General features: G+C 30.7%; 3 protein-coding genes across 3 annotated transcripts in view; 1 reads left to right on the forward strand and 2 right to left on the reverse strand.

Annotated features, from left to right (window-relative positions):
* Window positions 1–258: 258 nt before the first annotated feature.
* Window positions 259–3,751, reverse strand: LOC123302582 (integrator complex subunit 9). The gene is made up of 9 exons (XM_044885568.1): window positions 3,613–3,751; window positions 3,187–3,378; window positions 2,903–3,105; window positions 2,648–2,849; window positions 2,342–2,588; window positions 1,866–2,282; window positions 1,411–1,805; window positions 449–619; window positions 259–378 (listed from the first exon to the last, which is right to left on the reverse strand). The coding sequence occupies exons 1-9, from the start codon at window positions 3,619–3,621 to the stop codon at window positions 259–261; spliced, it is 1,956 nt and encodes a 651-aa protein (XP_044741503.1). The 5' UTR covers window positions 3,622–3,751.
* A 1,088-nt stretch (window positions 3,752–4,839) lies between these two features.
* On the forward strand, window positions 4,840–8,604 carry LOC123305270 (glycine dehydrogenase (decarboxylating), mitochondrial). The gene is made up of 5 exons (XM_044886938.1): window positions 4,840–5,129; window positions 5,583–5,962; window positions 6,022–6,247; window positions 6,314–8,380; window positions 8,443–8,604. Exons 1-5 carry the CDS (start codon window positions 4,890–4,892, stop codon window positions 8,551–8,553), a joined length of 3,024 nt encoding a protein of 1,007 aa, XP_044742873.1. The 5' UTR covers window positions 4,840–4,889; the 3' UTR covers window positions 8,554–8,604.
* A 295-nt stretch (window positions 8,605–8,899) lies between these two features.
* Window positions 8,900–21,059, reverse strand: part of LOC123305678 — a 65,233-nt gene continuing 53,073 nt past the window's right edge. The window contains exons 4-9 of the mRNA XM_044887460.1: window positions 18,321–18,506; window positions 17,263–17,422; window positions 16,561–16,732; window positions 15,525–15,838; window positions 13,468–13,647; window positions 8,900–11,979 (exon numbers count right to left, since the gene is read on the reverse strand). Coding sequence (XP_044743395.1) covers window positions 9,419–11,979; window positions 13,468–13,647; window positions 15,525–15,838; window positions 16,561–16,732; window positions 17,263–17,422; window positions 18,321–18,506 — 3,573 coding nt within the window. The 3' untranslated portion in view covers window positions 8,900–9,418. The remainder of the gene's footprint in view (window positions 11,980–13,467; window positions 13,648–15,524; window positions 15,839–16,560; window positions 16,733–17,262; window positions 17,423–18,320; window positions 18,507–21,059) is intronic.

Here is a 21,059-nt window from a genome sequence, read left to right on the forward strand (position 1 = left end):
ACAAGTTTTCTAGACTTCGTCAAAGATAACGCTCATTTTACCACAATTTTCGTAGAGGAAAAAAGACGGAAGCTGAATAAAGCCATACAAAAATTTCTAGAGGTATATTTATAAATTGCAACAACTATTGTACCATTTTCGTGTAGTAATTATTTTTCTTCAATTATTTTTGGGATTATTCCTTCAAATTTCGTCAAATTTTAAAAATATGATATGAGCAAATTGAATTTTTTTCGTTTATTACAAAAATATTACAAATTAAAAATTTTTTAAGCAATTCAGCAAAGTATTTCGTAGTAACATTCGTAATTCAGGCTCGCCTTCACAAAAAATGTGTGTTGAATGATCATCAACTTGAATTAAAGTATCATCATTAGGCTATAAAAACAAATATTCTATAAATTAAAAGTTCTTAAATATTCAATAAATTAAAATTTTAAATAATTACCAAATGTATAAAAATTCCACTTGGTCCCGGTTCAACCTTTACATCTTTAATACCTTCACGTGACAATCTTTGTACAAAATCGTTAACATCCAAAGATCCGAATTCATGTTTGATATCGGCCGTATTTTGAAACGTAATATCATCTTTTTCATTTTTTTCGATTTTAATTTCCTATAATAAACAAGTTGATCACATTTTTCGAAAAATAACCTTTTACAAATATTGATTAATTTGAGAATTTTTTGTTCTTGAAAATGAGATAAATATTAACACGAAAAAAATTAGATAACAATGAGTTGAAATCAATCGTATACAAACGGTATGTATGTTAAACATGAATTCCCCACCAACACGTTTTTTTTTTTCAAGTGTCTTTAAGAAAACCATTTTTTAATGAGAAGAGGATTTTTTTACGATAACAGGAGGTTTTAATTCTAAAAACTTTTATGGGTATAATATTTCGAAAAAACCAACAGCTAAGGAGATAAAACACAGTTTTCGTAAAACGTGTAAAAAATCACACATTATGTAGAGGCAGAATGGAGTTCCATATGTAGAACAATAGACGTATCAGCTCTTGACTCAAGGAAGGGGTAGAGGCAAAACAGGAACTTTCACACCAGCAAAACAGGTCTGCAGAGTGGCAAATCATACATGATTTGTTAAAAAATTTCATAAATCCAACAGTATCTTATGATAAGAATGTACTTAACGATTTAAATCAATGATAAATGCTCAAGGCTGTCATGTCCAGCCCTCGCCTCAGTACGTCCTTGTACAGGATCAAGATTTAATATACACACTTTTGTTAAATGGTTGATTTTCGACAAAGTTATCTCATTTGTTCCAGATACTTATTTTATTTTCAATTTTTCTCGCTTATTTTATTTATCAAGAAAAAACCGACAAAAAATGTCCATAATTAGATTTTACCTCTATACTACAAATAAAATTGACTTTACCTCGATGTTTATTAAATTATCTTTAACATCTAAATGCCCAGTAATTGAACATAAATTAACACCAGCTTTTATTTCACGCGGAAATAATTTTGAAGCAATGTTTGGATCTATATACACTCGACTTTTCTTTCGTTTTATGGGTAATGTTAAAACTTCGCCCTTTTTAAATGTTAATACTGGCCTATCGGAAGTATCGATTACTAAATCTGTACGATTTGGTGCAGTAACTGGCGGTAAAGTATAACAATGAGGTACAACTAAAGCACCAGGTTTTAAATCACGTATTAATTTATTTGCTTGTGTAAAATTTAATGAAGTATCGATAGGACAATGTAGAATTTTCATTGCCATTGGTTGAAATGGAGCTGCGGCTTCGTTGTGATCAAAATCTGGTTCTGTAAGGAAAAAAAAAGAGCTTAAATGAAGGAGACAAAATTAGATTTGCTGTTTTTTACCAGTGAAAATAACAACATTCTGTGCGTTATTACTCCACATCTCAATAAAATGAACAGAATCTCCAAATCGAAGACCAGGATGACCGCAAAATACCACACAAGGTTGTCGAAAATCAGTACTAAATCCCTCCGAATAAATGTGTTTGAAATGTTTCAATCTAGAATTTTTTACTAAAAATGCATGTGGAAATGGTTCTTCTGGTAAATAGACTTTATTTTGTTTTGCAGTTGAAAGCCATTCCGCTAATATATTGGAATATGCTAAAGAGGTATCAGCAACAGGTGAAATGAAATACATGGGTATGGTAGACATTCCAGCACTATCCAGATTTGAAGATAAACATTCAAATAAATCATACACAACTCCTGACGGATAACATGGAATTAATACACTTCCACCAGCCCGTAAAGTCATTGCTAAAAAAAGTTCATAGTTAAAAAGCTATCAAAAAACAAATAATTTTTTTTATTTTTACCAACTGTCATGCACAATAATCCAAGCATTCCATCAGGATTTGAAACAGGAGTTTGTGTTAATCCAGTCATTATTAGCACATCTGCGGCTCTTAACGCCGCTTGATCCATAGGTCTTGGATGTGTTGTTAATGTAGATGATCCACTAACATATGCAATTTTTTCATGTTCAGTACTCATTATCCAATTACTCGACCCTAAACAATATCCAGAACTAACAGCGATTACCTGTAAACCTCCATACACATCCTAAAATTGTAGTAAGCATTAATGAAAATATTTCAGAGCAATTATTTAACAAAACTTACTAGTTTTTCATCATATCCAACCATTTGTACACGAGACAATGATGAATTCACTGCGTCCATATTGTAAATATGACGCCATGATTTTGGACGTAAACTTTCAGACAACGGAGGAGGCAAAATATGTAATAAGTTTTTCCATTGTGTTGCATGTGTCGATTTTGGACTTTGTGTAATGAATTCAACTAATTCTTCTAGAAAAAATCTAAATCAATTCTATTAATTCAAAAATTAACGCCCCAAGTTAATGCAGTATACCTTCCAATTTGCAAAGTTGGTTCGGTAGCATAAACAACACCATTAAATCCGGTTCCTTCGGTAATGAAAGGTAATGCAAGCATACACATGTAATTTGATATCAAAATAACATCGATTTGAGAAAAATCAATTAAATTATCCAATGGAGGACTGAACTCCGGTTGTGAATCGACGAAAACTTTCCCACAACATTCTTTTAGTTCCTACAAATGACAAATATTTTTTAAGAGGTATGAATAATTAAGGTATTTAAAGCTCATAAAGTCAAATTTAGTTTATCTTACGCCTTCTAATTGAGTTTCACCTAAATCTCTTGAATTCCAAGTTGGTAAATTTGTTAATCTTGCGTTTGGAACTAATGGCATTGGTAGAAAGTTTAAAATTGTTTGAGACGAAAGTCCACAATCTAACATTACTGTTAACTCGTTGAAACATAATACAGAACATGGTTTATTTGGGTCGCTGCTTAAACAATACTAAAAACACACAAAAAATTTAAGTGGAGTGTGCTTCATACAATTGCACATTCTATCAAACTGTTGTTTCTTGAAGCGTACAGCAATTCTACAATTTGAATAATCTGGTAATTTTTCTTAACTTACTCAGGTATTTATTTCTAATAGAAATTTTATCAAAATTTATTTTATTTTAAAAATAATTTAAGAATTTTTACATATTTGTACTTAAATATTGTGCAACGTAGTTCTTACCAGCTTCATTTTGTTGGTTGATATTTTGTAAAATTTATTATAATATCGTTTGCATTTAATTAAAATCTTAAATAATTAAAAAGAATATTTTATTTCAATGTTTTAAAAGTATTGTGGTTGGAAATTGACTTTTATTTTATTTTTGACAAACCGGCTATTTCTCCATCATAAACAATTTATCAAAGACACAAACATAAAAATAGTGTTATCTACCGGGGAAGTTGAAGAAGTAATATTTGAGAATAGAACCCTGCAAATTGCAACGTAACATAAACGTAACCATTTATCATGAATACAAACCCTGGTACATCAAAAAACTTCTCTCTGGTGTTTTTGTTTAAAATTCCAACAATTGACTAAGAGAGCGGAGCTGGTTTTTTAAGTAAAATAGTAGGCTATGAAGCTCAGATTATAGTATTACTGCATCCTGATTTAAAAAAAAAACGATGAAACGACTATTTTGACTTTTTTCTGTTACAATATCTATAAGTTATCGTTTCTTCAGCAAATAAAAAAAAATAATACCCTAAAAATTATATTTTCAGCTTAAATCCATAGAATTTTCATATTATAAATTGGCAATTTCGAAGCATCTCGAAAACTTTAATTAGCTGAATCCTTTCTAAATAATATATTTTTTAATATCCATCAAAATCAATACGATATTCAATTCGTATTTTTTGGATCCTCTTAAATTTTTTTACAATGAGTTCAAATTTCAATTAAATTACGAATGATATCTTTCGATCGCCACTTTTACGATGTAAACATTTATTTTTATTGTTTCTAATGTTAATCCACCCCTGATATATCCAATTTTTCCCAATGTTGAAATCTAAATTCAATATTACTCAATATGTCATAGGCCTTTGTTATCACATAAGGATCATAGGTTAATAATAATAAGTTAATATGTAAATTTTTTTTGGCAAATTAAATTAAACGACCCGACTTACGTATTCTATTTAAAAATATTTATTTCAATACTTCACACAAAAATATTTTTCAAACATTTTACATTAAATAACAAATTCTCCGTGAAATATTTATCACAAACAATTTGACTAAAAAAACAAACTACATAATATTATAGTTGAGAATGAGATGACCCTTAATAATAATGGAGATTACCATTCAGAATAAAATTTTAATAAAAAACAAATAATAAAATTAACTCTTATCAAATTTAAATAATTGCTTTATCAATTATTCCATATTTCTTAAAAATAAGTAGTAAGATACTTACTCCAACTAAGTGAACATTATTTTTAACAAAAATGCAGCGAATTTTAGCAAATCGTCAATTAACGGCAACGTTATTTGTTGCATGTCGTGATCAATTACCTGGAGCTAATTTTCAAAATATTTTAAATGTAGCCAAACGGTGTATTAGTTGTGATGGCAGTAAATCGGAAAAATTACAAAAGTTATTCCCAACACGTGAGGAATTTCAAAGTCGTCATATTGGACCTCGTGAACATGATATTATCGCAATGTTGGATTTAGTAGGTTACAAGGTGAGTATCTTGATATAATTGTACCTTTATACAGAATGTTAGAAAATTATATTCCTTAACTCTAGAATTTATAAAACTAATAAATTATAGTCATGTATTAACCAAAATTTGTTTAACCAATTAATTAAACTTGTTGTATTACAAAATGTGAAAATCAGAAACGAAATTGCATAAATAAATTTTTTTAAATGTAAATAATTACTTATTTAAATTTGATAAAAAATATTATTAAATTTTCAACGTAAACCGTATATACAAACCATAGAATTATATGTCTATCCACACAATTATATAAATAAAGTAGTGTATCGTTACCATGGACAACGCCGCCAAGAATGCTCATACACGGTACGAATACTCGACTACTCGACCGAGAAATACACACTGAAGAATTTGGTTGTTAAGAGAATTTGAATATAGAGGCTTCGTTTTTAGAACCTTATTTTATTTTAGACACTGGATGAGTTAACTGATAATGCAGTTCCAAATCGTATTAAATTAAATAGATCGTTAAATATTGACGATCCAGTGAGCGAATATGATTTAATAAAAGGTATTAAGGAAATTTCGGAAAAAAATCAAATTTGGAGATCATATATTGGAATGGGATATCATAATTGTTGTGTTCCTCACGCAATTATGCGAAATATTTTTGAAAATCCTGGATGGACAACGCAATATACTCCATATCAACCAGAAGTAGCGCAAGGTCGGTTAGAAAGTTTACTAAATTATCAAACAATGGTAGCTGATTTGACTGGTTTGGAAGTAGCGAATGCATCATTACTAGATGAGGGTACTGCGGCAGCCGAAGCAATGTCGTTATGTTACAGGTAAGAATTTGCAATTAATACTTTTTAGATTAGGAATTCAATTTTTCAACATATTTCAGGCAGAATAAACGAAAAAAACTATTTGTGTCCAATAAATTGCATCCTCAAACCATATCTGTCGTCCAAACACGTTTGGCACCACTTGGTTTAAGTGTCCAAGTTGGTGATGTATTTGAAGCAGATTTAACAAATCGTGACTTTTCTGGAATTTTATTTCAGTATCCAGATACCGAAGGATGTGTTAAAGATTTTACTAAATTGGCTGAAACTGCACATGATCATGGCGTAAGTTTAAATTAATAAACCCATTTTGCTTAAAAGAAATTTTTTATTTTGTCTGTTTTATTTTAGACTCTTGTATGCTGTGCTACGGATTTATTAAGCTTAACTTTACTTCGCCCACCAGCTGAATTTGGCGTAGATATTGCTGTAGGTACATCACAAAGGTTTGGCGTACCACTAGGATACGGCGGTCCTCATGCTGGTTTTTTTGCCTGCAACCAATCACTAGTAAGGTTAATGCCTGGTCGTATGATTGGCGTCACACGAGATGCGTCTGGTCACGATGCATATCGATTAGCTTTACAAACACGAGAACAACATATTCGAAGAGATAAAGCTACCAGTAACATTTGTACAGCCCAAGCTTTGTTAGCCAACATGTCAGCAATGTTTGCTGTATACCATGGTCCAAAAGGATTAAAAGATATTGCTAAACGTGTTCATAATATGACCTTAATTTTGAATGCTGGGTTAAAGGATGTTGGACATACAGTGAAAACAGGGGTATTCTTTGATACTATAACAGTGGTGCCAAAAACTTCAATTGATGAAATTAAAGATAAAGCTAATGAAAAACAAATTAACTTAAGGTACAACGAGGATAATTCAATAGGAATATCTTTAGATGAAACTGTAACACTTAAAGATGTAACCGATTTATTAGAAATATTTGGTTGTACTAAATCTATTGAACAAGTTTCCGAATTACCAGCAGTATCGAATTACAGTTTAATGCATAGTGAATTCAAACGTAGTTCATCCTATTTAACACATCCAGTATTTAATGCCCATCATTCCGAATCTCAGATTGTAAGATACATGAAACGCTTAGAAAATAAAGATATTTCATTGGTTCATACAATGATACCCCTTGGTTCATGTACCATGAAATTAAATTCTACTACAGAAATGATGCCTTGTTCCTTTAATCATTTTACTGACATTCATCCGTTTGCTCCCTTATCACAATCACGCGGTTACTTCCAGCTGTTTAAGGAATTAGAAAAGGATTTATGTGAAATCACAGGATACGATCGTATATCATTCCAACCCAATAGCGGAGCACAAGGTGAATATGCTGGATTACGTGCAATTCAAGGGTATCATGAGGCAATGGGTGAAGGGCATCGTGATATTTGTTTAATTCCAGTTAGTGCACATGGAACAAATCCGGCTAGTGCCCAGATGGCGGGTATGAAAGTTGAAGCTATTCGAGTTTCACAAGATGGCCTTATTGATATGCAAGATTTAAGAGCTAAAGTGGAAAAATTTAAGAAAAATTTATCATGTTTGATGATTACATATCCTTCAACTTTTGGCGTTTTCGAAGAAACTATTGCTGATGTTTGCAGTATTATCCATGACAACGGTGGACAAGTATATTTGGATGGTGCAAATATGAATGCTCAAGTGGGTTTATGCCGCCCAGGTGATTATGGAAGTGATGTATCCCATTTAAATCTGCATAAAACATTTTGTATTCCTCATGGCGGAGGTGGTCCTGGTATGGGCCCCATTGGAGTTAAAGCACATCTTGCACCATATTTACCAAGCCATCCCGTAGTTGATCCAATGGCTGATTTGGGCGATGAAGCTAAATCATTTGGTGTTGTAAGTGCAGCACCATTTGGATCATCCGCAATTTTGCCAATATCTTGGGCGTACATTAAAATGATGGGACCTAAAGGATTGCGAAAAGCAACACAAGTAGCAATTTTAAATGCAAATTACATGAGCAAACGTTTAGAAAATCACTATAAAACATTATTTAAAGGGGTTAAATCGAATTTGGTTGCGCATGAGTTCATTATTGATACACGTGATTTAAAGAAAACTGCAAATATAGAAGCTGCCGATATTGCCAAACGTTTAATGGATTATAGTTTCCATGCACCCACAATGTCATGGCCAGTGGCCGGTACCTTAATGATTGAGCCTACTGAATCTGAGGATAAAGACGAGTTAGATCGCTTTTGTGAAGCGTTAATCAGTATTCGTGAAGAAATTCGTGAAATTGAAGAAGGTCGAATGGATATTCGAATAAATCCACTGAAAATGGCACCTCATACACAAGAACAAGTTTTGGCTAGTGAATGGAACCGTCCGTATTCACGGGAACAAGCTGCATTTCCAGCTGTGAGTATATTAAAATTATTTTTAGTTTAATTTGAAAATATTAAAATTTTTATTTCTTTTAGCCTTTTGTAAAAGGAGAGAATAAAATATGGCCAACTGTTGGACGCATTGATGATATTTATGGAGATAAACATTTAGTATGTACATGTCCACCGATTTTACCCGATTTTTAAATTCTTTCGTTAGAGAAAAATAAAAATGCAAAATATTTTTTTATTTCAAATATGGCGTTTATTTAGAACTTAAGTTAATTATTTATATAATATATATAGGTATGTATAATCTTGTCTAAAATAAAATTATTATTATTAATAACTGAGCCAAAAATATTATTTATTGTGTTTGTTTATAATTAATTATTCATAGATTATCATCTTATGTATTTTTATTTTTTCGAACAATTTTTTTATTATACAAACGGTTTAACTGACAACATACACGTATTTAATAGGCAAACAAAAACGTAACAAGACCATTCCCAAAACTAACTTCGGTTGATTTTATCGGGATTTATAATGAACTCATAAAATTTATTAAGAACCTACTTTTTATTCGAAGGATAAAAACAATGAACATTTAAAGTTTAAATAATACAAAATATCGTGTTTTATGCATTAGTTATTAGCGTTCTCTTTGTACAAACTTATTACGCCACAACAAGTTAAATTTAATAATACTATGACATGTTTTCCGAAATTGAAACATTTACACATAATTTTTAAACGATATTAACGAAATAATTTACGGTAGGTAACCGTTACATTAATGTATAGTATATGTACTTTTTCATATTTCCTTTCGTGTTTTCATAAATCCCCACAAAATCCAAAAAGCTTTTTCTAAAATAGTATGAACTATATTCATGTAGGTAGTACAACGGCTCGAATTGATAAGTAAAGCGTTAAGGTACTCATTTAAAAATCATATCTACAAAGAGAAATTTTTCTCTTTCCGTTTTGATAAAATTAAAAAAATATTCTCTATTATGCAATTAAAAAAGTGTGTTCTTTATTTATTGTGAACACAATAAAGTTATTATTATTTTGTCGGTGACTTCAGAGGACTTAAGTCTTTATAAAGGCCTAATTTAAGGCCTACATCTTTATGTTGTCGTATTGTGGAGCGAACTGGAAATGGATTAAAATTATCTATTGGTGAGGGTGTCTTCTTTTTATTTGTTGGTGATGCCAATGATGGAAATTGTAATTGGGAAAAACTACTTGGTCTAGATAAGGTGTTGCTACCACTAATTTCATTCGTTGGTGATGTTACCATCGGCTCACAATTGTTAGTAGGCGTGGTAGACCGTTGATCTGTTTCGATATTATTGTCGTCATAAACTCCAGGATCCCATTTAAATGTTACATCGAAATCTTTTATTTCCGAATTGCGTCTTAATTTCTCATCATCAGTTGCTTGATATAAATTCGTAGACTTTACATCAATTTCAGGAGAAGATTTTTTTAAATCTTCATCAAGTTCGTCGATTGAATGTGTTTGACACTGTAGAATTTTATGTAAGATCATTGAATTTTCTTGTATGATTTTTAATGCTAGTTCACTATTACGTCGTCCTGTTTCTAAGCGTTCTTCTGGTATACTAAGGCTATCTAAAGAAATTTGTTTCTCAAAACTCAGTCTTGCTTTTGGCTTTTGATCTGGTGAAGTTGAGCCCTCTGGTGTTTTAACTTGTTCGGATTTTTTATCAAATATTTCCTCATATTTTTTTATTATTTCTAATGTTCCTGGGCTAAGATCTGAACTAGCTTCCACTTGTGATGAAGGTTTTGGTGACAAACTTTCATTATGTTCAAAAACATCATCTTTCTCTTCACCAGTTTCTGAGGATATTGAAAATTTTCGGTCTGTACACTGATCATCTGTACTTGGCGTTTTATGCCAATCGGATCCACTATCAAATCTTACTTTAGTTGAAGACATACTATCTAAACTTAATTGTTTGATGAGATTTATACGCTCTTCTAAAAATTTTTCAAAATCAGATGTTTCTCTTTGCGGTGTACTACTTACTTCTTCTGGAGTATTTAGTTTTAAATTAAATGGTTCCAATGTTCTACTCAGATCGTTTGTTTCAATTTGCGGGGGAAATGATTTAGGTGATATCGGTGTTAATTTTTCTAAAATATCGTTCACTTTATCAGGAGGACTTTGTTGAATTTTTAAGATATCTTCTGGGGATAGATCGATTCCACGATCTCGTAAATATTTTGCAAAATCGAAATAATTAACAGGAGTTGAGGCACCAGATTTATTTACACAAGTATTTGACGATAAAGCACTTCTTTGTAACACAAAATTATCAAAATTTGGCTCTGTTTCACTATTATTTATGTCTAAATTATTTGTAGTATCCCCTAGGATCACATTATTATCATAAGAATTTTTTTCAGATTGTCCAATAATATTTTTTCTATCACTATTGTTGCTAGTCGAACATAATGTCTCAGAAAAGAATAAACTTGAATATACACTTTTTTCTTGGCTATCTGCCTCTTCATCATCAGACTCTTTTACTTTTAAACCTTGCTGTTTTAGATAATTATCCAGTATTGTTTGATTTTCACGCAAAACCTCTATACTTCGAGATGTTTCAAACTTTGGTTTCACTTTAATCACACTTTCGGGTGATGGTATCAATTTTGCTTCACCATCATTATTTATTGCTTCAATTTGTGGAGACTGTACTATATCGACATTACTTTTTTGAATATCCTTCTCTTTAATTTCTGAGACGTCCTGTTCGAAATCTATTAAAATTTCTACAGGAGTTTTTGGCGGTGAACTTGCAACTGGGTCAGGTGTCGTTTCAATAAGATCAGAAATCGGTTTATAAATTTCATCATTTTCCTTCTTCGGGGAATTCCATTTTTCTAAAATTTGATTAATTTCTTCATCATTTTCTAATATATTGCTCAAATAACTTTTTTCTGGTTCGGAAGATGTTTCATTTTCTTCAATGTTTTCTAAATTTCGATTCTCATTAAATTCAGTCATGGTACATTCCGGTCTTAATACTGATTCTGAAAATGAATGTGTAATTAAATTTGCCATTTCTTTCACTTCATCTAATTTACTTTCTGACACAGATTTTATAACGTCAGATGAATTGTTTGTCCTTAAGTTAACATCACTATCTATTATTACATCACTAGGTATATCTGCTAAATCGTCAATATCACTAACACGCCCGGGCTCATCACACAATTCCGTGGAAGTACTACTTGCATCGTCTTCGTCATCGTCTTGATCCGATGAATAGCTAGACGAACTATCTCCACCACTATGGTGATGTGATGAGATTGTTTCAATTGTTTCTGCTGAATTACTTTGCGGCATACGATCCTTTTGTAATTCTTCTTGTGAATATTGTCGTGATGGGCGTCGTTTAGCTGTATCTTTCCAATGTATTGTTTCTCCATTTTCTTTTGGTGATGATGATTTTTGGGCTTTCTTTTGTGAACGGGATGGTGGAACAGCTCCTTGCGGTGGGCCTAATCTTCGACCACGAACACTTAATATTGCACTTTTACCCAAGAGCAGGTGATTCATTGCGATTGGTGCTGGATTTGGAGAGTGATCTAAAATTATAACGTATTAAAATATCCATCCAGTGTCTCCTCGATTATAAAGTATACAGCCAGAAAAACTTTGATCTGAGACATAAGTCTGATCTGGTCGCCACTAATATCAATTTCTAAAATTCCTTCAAACAGTAATTCAGGCCCACTCCGATCATTTTCATTCTCATTCACTTCGATAAATAATCATTTTATTTATTGGCAAATTGGATCTAATCACCGTTTTCATCAACGATGGTTAATACAAAACTGAAAAAATCTGATAAGTGGCTATCCTTTTTAAATTCGTTATATTTTAGGGTAGATATTCCGTGTCTTGGATTTTGTTTTAAGACAGTTTCTCCGCTACAATATTATCAAAAAGTTTACAAAGCGTAATTGCTAACAAGGAAATTAGTGATTATATAATCGGGAAACAATTATGGAGCCACTTGGAGAGTATACCCTTCCAAACAGAACATTTTTCAGACAATTTTATTTATAAAAGTGGTTTTGTCTTGTTTCGGACAAATGTCACAAAATAACTGTCCGAAACAATAGCAAATAAATGAAAAGGCCTATTGGCGGAGAAATCGGTGAACATACATAAAGTAAAATAATCTTCTTCTTTTTTGAAGTCGGTAAAAAAATACAAGATGTTTTATTTCGCAGTAAATGTGAATGTTGTTTAAAAGAATCTCAATAAGTGAGAAAATAATTGATTTGTGTGGCTTCCAGATCCATTTTTTCGGGGTAAATAACTAGCCACAGTGAATAAAAAATGATTGAATGTTACACAAATGTTTAAAATGATAGAAAATAATAAAAGAAAATGATAATAAACATAGTGAAAATATCAATAACAATTTTAAAAATCTTAAAAAACGATTAATTAATTAAATAATCTTGTTAGTCGTGTCAAATTGAGCGCCAATTTTGTGGAAACTTAACGGATCGGCTTGTTTTTCGTCTTAAAATACTCGTGACTAATTATAGTTCAAAATCTATATCCTTAGAAAGTGTGCTAGTTGCTATTTTTATTAGAGAAAAAAATAGTTTGAAAATATTAGCTAATTCATAATAATTTTTTGTTCGCTGGTATTTAACAGGATACAATGCTCTCTAAAGTTTCAAATATAATAAGATCTCGATAAATTAAAAACCAAGAGAAATCTTAAATAATTTGATTTATCGAGTTTTTAACTGACTAATAAGGGCGTTTAAGTTTTTAATTTTTTGATATTTTTATATAGTGTGGTTTATTTATGTTCTTTGTTTATTGATTATATATATTGTATTAAGTTTATGTAGTATCATTTATTATATGGTCCAAGAGCCCACAACACATTTTAGAGCACGGATTGGACACAGCAAGTTATATAGCTTAAAAGAATCGTCTACGATTGTTGTATAGGGAATGATTGCAAATATCTTATTTTATGAATTGCGAAACATTCAACCATTTTCTTTTCTTACACTATTAATTATTTTGTTAGTGATATAACTTACTTATTGGTTGTCGAGCACAAGCTGCAGTTAAAATGATATGTGCTTGACGTTGACGCTCCCTTAGTTTGGCATATTGCTGTTTTAAAGCAGATATATCCAATGCTAATTTTTCACGATCTGGATGACCATAAGCGTACGGTTGTATTGTACTTGTAGTAGTAGATGGCCGCCTTTCCGAGTCTACATTAAAAAAATTATTAATACTTTAATGCTTTAAAATCAATATTGAAAACTGTTTACAATATGAAGGTTATTCGACCATAACTTATGAAGCCAAAGTAATGTCGAATAAATTCAAGATCGTAATATTTTGCTAGGTAGGTATTCTAAGGTGCGTAATGTGAAAGCAAAAGTAAGATTATTAGTATAAAAAACATACATGTTAAAAAAATTTATCACTTTACTTTTGTTGCATTTTTAATGAATAGAACAAGTGTAAAAGTTTATTAAACACAGAAATTTGTTTATGTCTCATGTAAATGTTTGGATACGAAGGTACTTTTTCTACTGTTGTACTTTCTCGTTTACTAATGCTGCCTCTACTCAATATGGCTACTAGCTAAGGCACTTTTACAATTGTGGTTAATTATGAATAAAAACTCTTAAGATCATAATAAAACCCTTCGTCAAGATATTTTTTCAAATTCTATGTTAACCTTTTTTATCCATAGATGATTCATCGAGAGCATATGTTTTTTTGCGATTCAACGTTTTATCTTGAAACTCATTTATGTCAAAGTACACGCTACAATTGAGAAAAAAGCTCCCAAGCTTTAATTGACTTATGTTGTTCATTTATGAACTCGACCTCAATTTTTATATCTTAATAAAAAATTTTTTACTTAATTTTTTGTTTGGAACAGTTTGTTTTTTCTAACCTAATTTGGGACCTCACTTTCGTAAACAGTGATGTTTACGAAAAAATGTGGCAAATAAAAGTTGTTTATTTTTTTAAGGGACTTTTTTACATTTAAACTTTTGTTCTACCTTAAAAGGTTCTAGTTGTTCTAGGTTTAAGAGATGGGTCCTATGGATAATGAATGATGAATAAAAATGAATAAAAATATCTAGTGTCAAAACTTTTGGAACAGTCCGTAAGTGCACTGGAGTAGTATTCTAGGCCAGTGGTACACAAAATTTTTACTTCCACGATCCACTAATTTTGCATCAAATTTTATTGCGACCCATAGAAAAGTACTTAGTAAGCATTGTTTTAACCGCCAATATAGTTACGATGCGTATATTAATAATTAATAGATCCTTGCTCCGAAAAATTATCCGGAACTCTGATTTGGACGCTTCTCGCATCAATAGTTAGAATCCCTTCAAAAAACAATTCTAGTCTACTCCAATAATTTTTATCCACGTTTATTTTGAAGCACAACGATTTATTAAATGTGGAAGCCATTTGTATCAATAAAATACTGAAAGTGCTTGATAAATTACATATGCGTTAGCTATTCAAACTCAAATTTAAAACTGATTCAAAAATAAGAGCCGAGAATTTGAAATACGTAAACTTTTGCTTGATACCTTGCTTGTTTTGCGATCATTAAATCGTTATTTTTCAAAGTAATCGATTCGAACCAAATGAGTGGCGTCCAGATAAAAGCACGGCCCATTTTTCAGGCTTGGCTACTACTCTATCATTTGAAAAAAAAGCTTATGTTTTATATTGCCAAATAATTTTTTTGTAAATTTGGCAACCTAAAAACACTCTTTATACAAGCTAAAAGTGGGTTGCGACCCATATTTTGCGCACCGCTGCTCTAGGCGCCTACAATTGATCTACATGATTATTTTATGAAAAATAAAAATATTTCAATTTACACTGTATTTTATTTTCAAATTGAACTCGACATACCTGTCGAAACTCCCTTTACCATTAATAAATTTGGATTAGTAATGTACTATCTATTAGGAAAATTTCTGTTAATCACACAAAAAAATTTATTGTTTATGATTAGAACAACAAAAAACACACAAAATTAATTTTGATCGAGTACTTACTTACATTTGCTTTTACAAAACGACTTTTGTTTATAAACGAAACGTACCTCGTCGCTTGCGTAATGATATTCCGTACACAGTTGTGACTGCCATTTTTTCATCATTATCGCTATCTAAATCATCATCATCAGAATAAAATAATCTAAAACCTTTTTTCGCTGCAGATTGTACAGTTTGAGTCCATGGTGTAATATTGTACAAATATTTATCACGCAGTTCAGGTAATTCTTGTGAAACTTGTATTGATACAATTGATTTAACTAGTGTGTTGGCATCCATAAAACCAAATTCTAACATTTCACGTGTTAATACACCCATTATTGAGTAAAATTCATCGGCACTATTCACAGCCAAAATTCGACTGAAAATTAATTTTTTTTAAAAATTTGTACAGTGCGTTTTGAGATACAAAAATAGAAGTTCAAGGAATACTATTTCAAATTTATACAGAAATTATTTTCTGTATAAATTTGAAATAGTCTGAAAAAAGTATCTGAAAAAAGTCTCGGTATTTATATACAGTGTATCGGATTCAAGATGAAGACACCCTCTCTCATATTTTCGTTATTTATTGGAATATTGATTTGAAATTTTGCACAGTCATGCAGGGTGATGGATTACATTTTTTAAGTGACTTCAAAAAAAGAAGGAGGTTCTCAATTTGACTGTATTTAAAAAAAAAATACTTAACCAAAATTCGAACCTTAACCCCCCCCCCTCTCTCTCTTATAATAGTTCGTAAATATACTTATATATATATATATACACATTCAATACCAACGACTTTTCTATAAAGACATACAAATAAAATTAAAAATTTACGAAAACAATTAAAATAAAATTCTTTGATGAATTTCGAACGTGCGAACGTCACATTTTCTTAGACCCCCCGCCTTGCATATCTTGTTAAACTAACACTTTCCTCTCTAGAATGCGAACGAATTTTATGAACGGCTCCTAATATTATAAGAACACCATTGGCCAAGGAAAAATTTGCACAGAAAACTTTCGTAATATTTTAGCGATGTTATAAATTATATATAAAAAGATTAATGAAAAACTTTATGAAATTATGATACTTACTCAGCCAATCCATCCCATATTGCTAAGGCTGTACGTAATAATACTTCATTACCTTCTAAAAAAATTAAATCCCAAACTCGTAATACTGTTATTTGTGGTAAGCAGTTACAAAATAATGTTAAAAACCACTGCATCGTAAAAACATTGGTTAATGGTGGTTCATATGAAGTACCTAGAAAAATACAAAATTGAAATGTTATAGCTAATTAAATCAATTTCGAGGCAAGATATTCTTCTTTCTGATTCTTTTATCGCGTGTACCCTTATTAGAACTTAATTAATCATTAACTATTTATACAGTATCATTTTAATCCTTTCAGCTAATTTTTTTTTCATTATAGCGTTATGGAAATAATGATCCTAATAAAAGTTATTTAACTTAGAGAGGTTCATCTTAAAAAGTCATTCAACTTTGAGGATTGTTAAAAATTCAAGATATCCTTCGTAACTGATAAAAGATGGAGAGAAGTGTTCAAACAATTTTCGTTGGACATTTTTTCTAAAAACCTAATTCGCTGGAAAAGTTTAAAAAAAATTTTTTTTAAAGAGACTTTTGCTGTCGATTTATTCAATTAATAACATCGAAAAGATGTCCAACAGAAAAATTTTGTTATTTTATAAATAATAACTTTCCAAATTATAAAATGTGGAATATTTAAAGGAGAATATATTTATAAAATTTAGGTATTCTAAGAGGATTACCTTCATGAACATCATTTTGTAACGCATCCAAATGTCTTGATAAATTTGGTAAACGTAAACGTAATAAATCACGAAACACAGCCATATCAACGGATAAACCACGTAAATTATTTGCAAAATATGATTCAGGTAAAACTCCTTCAATTAAATAAATCATCACCTGTAAAAGAAAATAAATAAAAAATTGTAAAAATGACCCATAAATAAAAAAATAATAGTTCAAAAACTAAAAAAAGTACGATTTTGTTCAAAATAAGTTCAAAAAAGAAAGTGACGTGATTAAGAAAAGAATCATTTTACCGGCTTTACTGGGCAACACCCTCACTTTTACTCTTCCTGCCATATCCCCTTGCGTAGGGTTACAGTTTTCTAATGTATTGTCATACTCTTTTATTTGATACCCCACTTGGGAATATTTGAAAATATTCGATTATTCATTCCCACTTCCTCGCTCCACCTTTCCATCCCCTTTCAATCTTTGAAGTTGGCTGTATATCTTGTCAATATTTGAGCTTAATCGATTCACAACTTATTAAGTTTTTGCGAAGCACATCTCTTTCAACCCCTATTTCGACCCCTTGCTACCCCTTACTGAAGCACATCTCTTTCAACCCCTATATTATGTATGTATTATCTATATTAAAAACCTTATCAAATCACTCTTTCTATTAAAAAAACGCAAAATCCATTGCGTAGTTTTAAAGAACTAAGCATACATAGGGGCATGTTAACAAGTTACAAAAGCGTGTTTTTTTATTTTTTTAAAAACTATTATTTAGTTCATCTATAGCTATAATAGCCTGTTTTTTAGTTTTTAAATTATTTAATTTTTTTAAGTCACATATGCTTCGGTACACACCTTAGTACGTGGTACGCCTTACCTACGTGGCCTTTACATAATATGGATATATCAAAATATCAATTGAATTCGACTATCTGACTTTTTGAACAAGTTGAAAATCACGTTTAAAGATTACGTTACATAGACACATGGAAACATACACACATATACCAAGTTAATAAAAGCGTGTTAAAAATAAGTTAAACTTAATACATACTTTAACAGAATCAACTTCAGATCGATCCATAACTTGTAAAATTAATGCTGCAAGCATATTAAATCCTTGACAATATCCAACAGCTTTATTCCATCTGGCATATGCTAATAGTACACGTTTCAATAATGCTTGATTTTCTTGTCCAGCTGTACCACAAAATAAGCTACAACCGGTACGATGTAAATCCTATAAAATCCATAAGAAAACACATACAATTTTCTTTTAAGTGTAAACATTGTTTGTCATAGCATTTTCCCACGTTATAAATGTATATATATATAAAGTAAAAGCCTCATATTATCATTTTATATCATGTATTATATAATGGATAGAAAACTATAGTGGTACTATAGTAAAAATCCTCTATAAAGAATTTAATCATATAAGAAAATGACAATCATTATTTTTAATTTTGGTTCAAATTAAGTATTGGAAATTTGTTCAGTGAAATATTTTTTAATTATATATGCAATTTTAAATCTATTTCTATGCTAAACGGAACCATATTTGGCCACCTGGGATGAAAAATTGTGTGGCCGTTTACTCATTTGATGAGTATCGACCTTTTTCTAGTTGTGTAAGGAGATGAATGATAAGAAAGCGTAGGTGATGAAAAGAAGCAGATCTTCGAATTTTTACATTGATAACTTTGAAAAATAACTTTTTAATAACATTTAAGTAATTTGAACGCTCAGTTTATATTGATTATAGTCGTGTTACATTAAGGATTTTTAAAATTTTGCAAAGGGGCATGCACAAAACTAAATTGTTCGATAATGAATGAAAGACTTTTTCATTTGATTTGAGCAGGGCCATTTCCCATATAATATTTACATTTTTGCTACAAGTAAGTATATTCTAGGTTTTTTATAATGAACTAATATTTTATCGTAAAAGGTTCACAACGTCTCGAAAAAGTTGATTTTAAGACGTCTGAATTTTGGTTATTTTATTTTTTTTTTTAAATTTTAAGTAGAGATGCAGTAAGTCTATCTCAGAATAGACGGTTGCGTTTACAAGTGCACATGAGAGTGAAAAAGACATGAAAAATGATTTTAAACAAGTGAAATAACAAACAATTGATTGAGCTTATTGAGAAAACCATGTATTGACAGTGTTGATTACGCAATCATTTGTTTTTTTACGTCATATAAGTCAAGAAAGAAATCGACCCACACACTCATACAGGTCACACACGCATAACTGATATTCCCATGGTGAGGTTTACGAAATAATGTTACAAACAAAAGTTGTTTATTTTTAATAATAAGGAACATTTTTTACATTTAAACTTTTGTTCTATATCTAACAGTTTACAAGATGGGTCCTACGCACTCAAGATCAAATTGACCTTTGTTGCTCATTTACGAACTCAACCCCACCTTTTACGTCCTATCCACGTTATAAAAATTTCACTTTGATATCTCTTTTCGTTTTTGAGCTATTGTGTTACGGACGGACAGACGGACAACCGAAAATGGTTGATTAGCTGATTTTATGAACACCTATACCAAAATTTTGTTCGTAGTTCGTCGTAAAGACTGAACCAGATGTTATTCTAAAAGCTTAAAAAAAACATTTCAAATAATTTTAGTAAAGCTGCCAGGTTTATATTACATACAGGATGTTCCGTGGCTTGATTAAAAAGCGTATTCTTTCAACAATTTTAAGTCGAAAGTGCTTTATATACTTTTGACCAAAACCCGATAATTAAAGAGTTATGTGCACTAATAAATTTAACCAAAAAAGTAAAGACATTCTTGGGTAAAGTAGTTTTTGATGTTTTATTATTAATTAATTAAAAATTTTTTATTGCTAACGCCATGTAATTAAAATTTTGGTTCAAAATGTCCCTCTGCTGACTCACAACACATTATTACTCTTCTAGTAATTGAAGACGTAGCTCTCTGAAGAGTATCTGGATCGTTATCCTTAGTTACTTATTGCAACCGTTCTCAAGTACTTAGCGAATTCTCGCATTATTTAAAACAAGTTTTACTGTAAATTTGATGGTTAAGTGTTATTATGTTGTACCAACTTACATACTACACATAATATCATCATCATCAGTCATGAGTAGGTATTATCTTTGTATGTACTTACATTATACTAAATGTACAGAAAAAAACTATCAAAACATTTCTAACATGAATATTTTTTAAAAGGACTTTGGATTGATGTAGTTTTGATGGTGCTGATCAAATGTTTTTATGGATTCACCCCTCAAAAACCCTTCCCTTCCGAGAGAGTCATCCCTGCTAGAACGATTTTTGTTTTCAGTTAAAATTTTTTGAAAACTATGGATTAAGGTAGTTTGGATCAGGCTGATCAAAAGTTCTTATGGATTCAAGCCTCAAAAACCCTGACCTTCTGAAAGGGCCGTAACAAGGGTGCGTACATAGCGCCGGTGGCAAGTATATATATCGGGATCGGCTCTAACGATTTTGATGAAAATTCGAATACTAATAGTATTTAACATAAGAGTAAAGGCAAAATGAAGAGAGTCGTCATAATCGTGTCATTTCACCTCAAAGAGTCTGTATATTTAATTGATAAACTTTTTAAATTTATTCAAATGATATAGTATCAAATAAAAGTATTGATTTCTCTCTACGTTTCCGAGCAAAACAAGGAACTAATTACTCTCCTAAATGATACTGGGGTATTTTGCATAAGGAACTGATTAACCTCCAAAATCGAAATTTTGTTGATAATAAATAAAGTAAATAATACAGAGTT

The sequence above is a fragment of the Chrysoperla carnea genome, chromosome 1 (assembly GCF_905475395.1).
Source record: "Chrysoperla carnea chromosome 1, inChrCarn1.1, whole genome shotgun sequence".
NCBI lineage: Eukaryota > Metazoa > Arthropoda > Insecta > Neuroptera > Chrysopidae > Chrysoperla > Chrysoperla carnea.

Bases quoted from the DNA above. Each gene is read 5' to 3' on its own strand.
- LOC123302582 (XM_044885568.1), bottom strand. The intron at 3,106-3,186 runs GTAAGATAAACT...TGTCATTTGTAG, and splicing joins GTGAAACTCAATTAGAAGGC to GAACTAAAAGAATGTTGTGG. The intron at 2,283-2,341 runs GTAAAAATAAAA...AACTTTTTTTAG, and splicing joins ATTATTGTGCATGACAGTTG to CAATGACTTTACGGGCTGGT.
- LOC123305270 (XM_044886938.1), top strand. From the start codon at position 4,890: ATGCAGCGAATTTTAGCAAATCGTCAATTAACGGCAACGTTATTTGTT. The intron at 6,248-6,313 runs GTAAGTTTAAAT...GTTTTATTTTAG, and splicing joins AAACTGCACATGATCATGGC to ACTCTTGTATGCTGTGCTAC. The intron at 8,381-8,442 runs GTGAGTATATTA...TATTTCTTTTAG, and splicing joins AACAAGCTGCATTTCCAGCT to CCTTTTGTAAAAGGAGAGAA.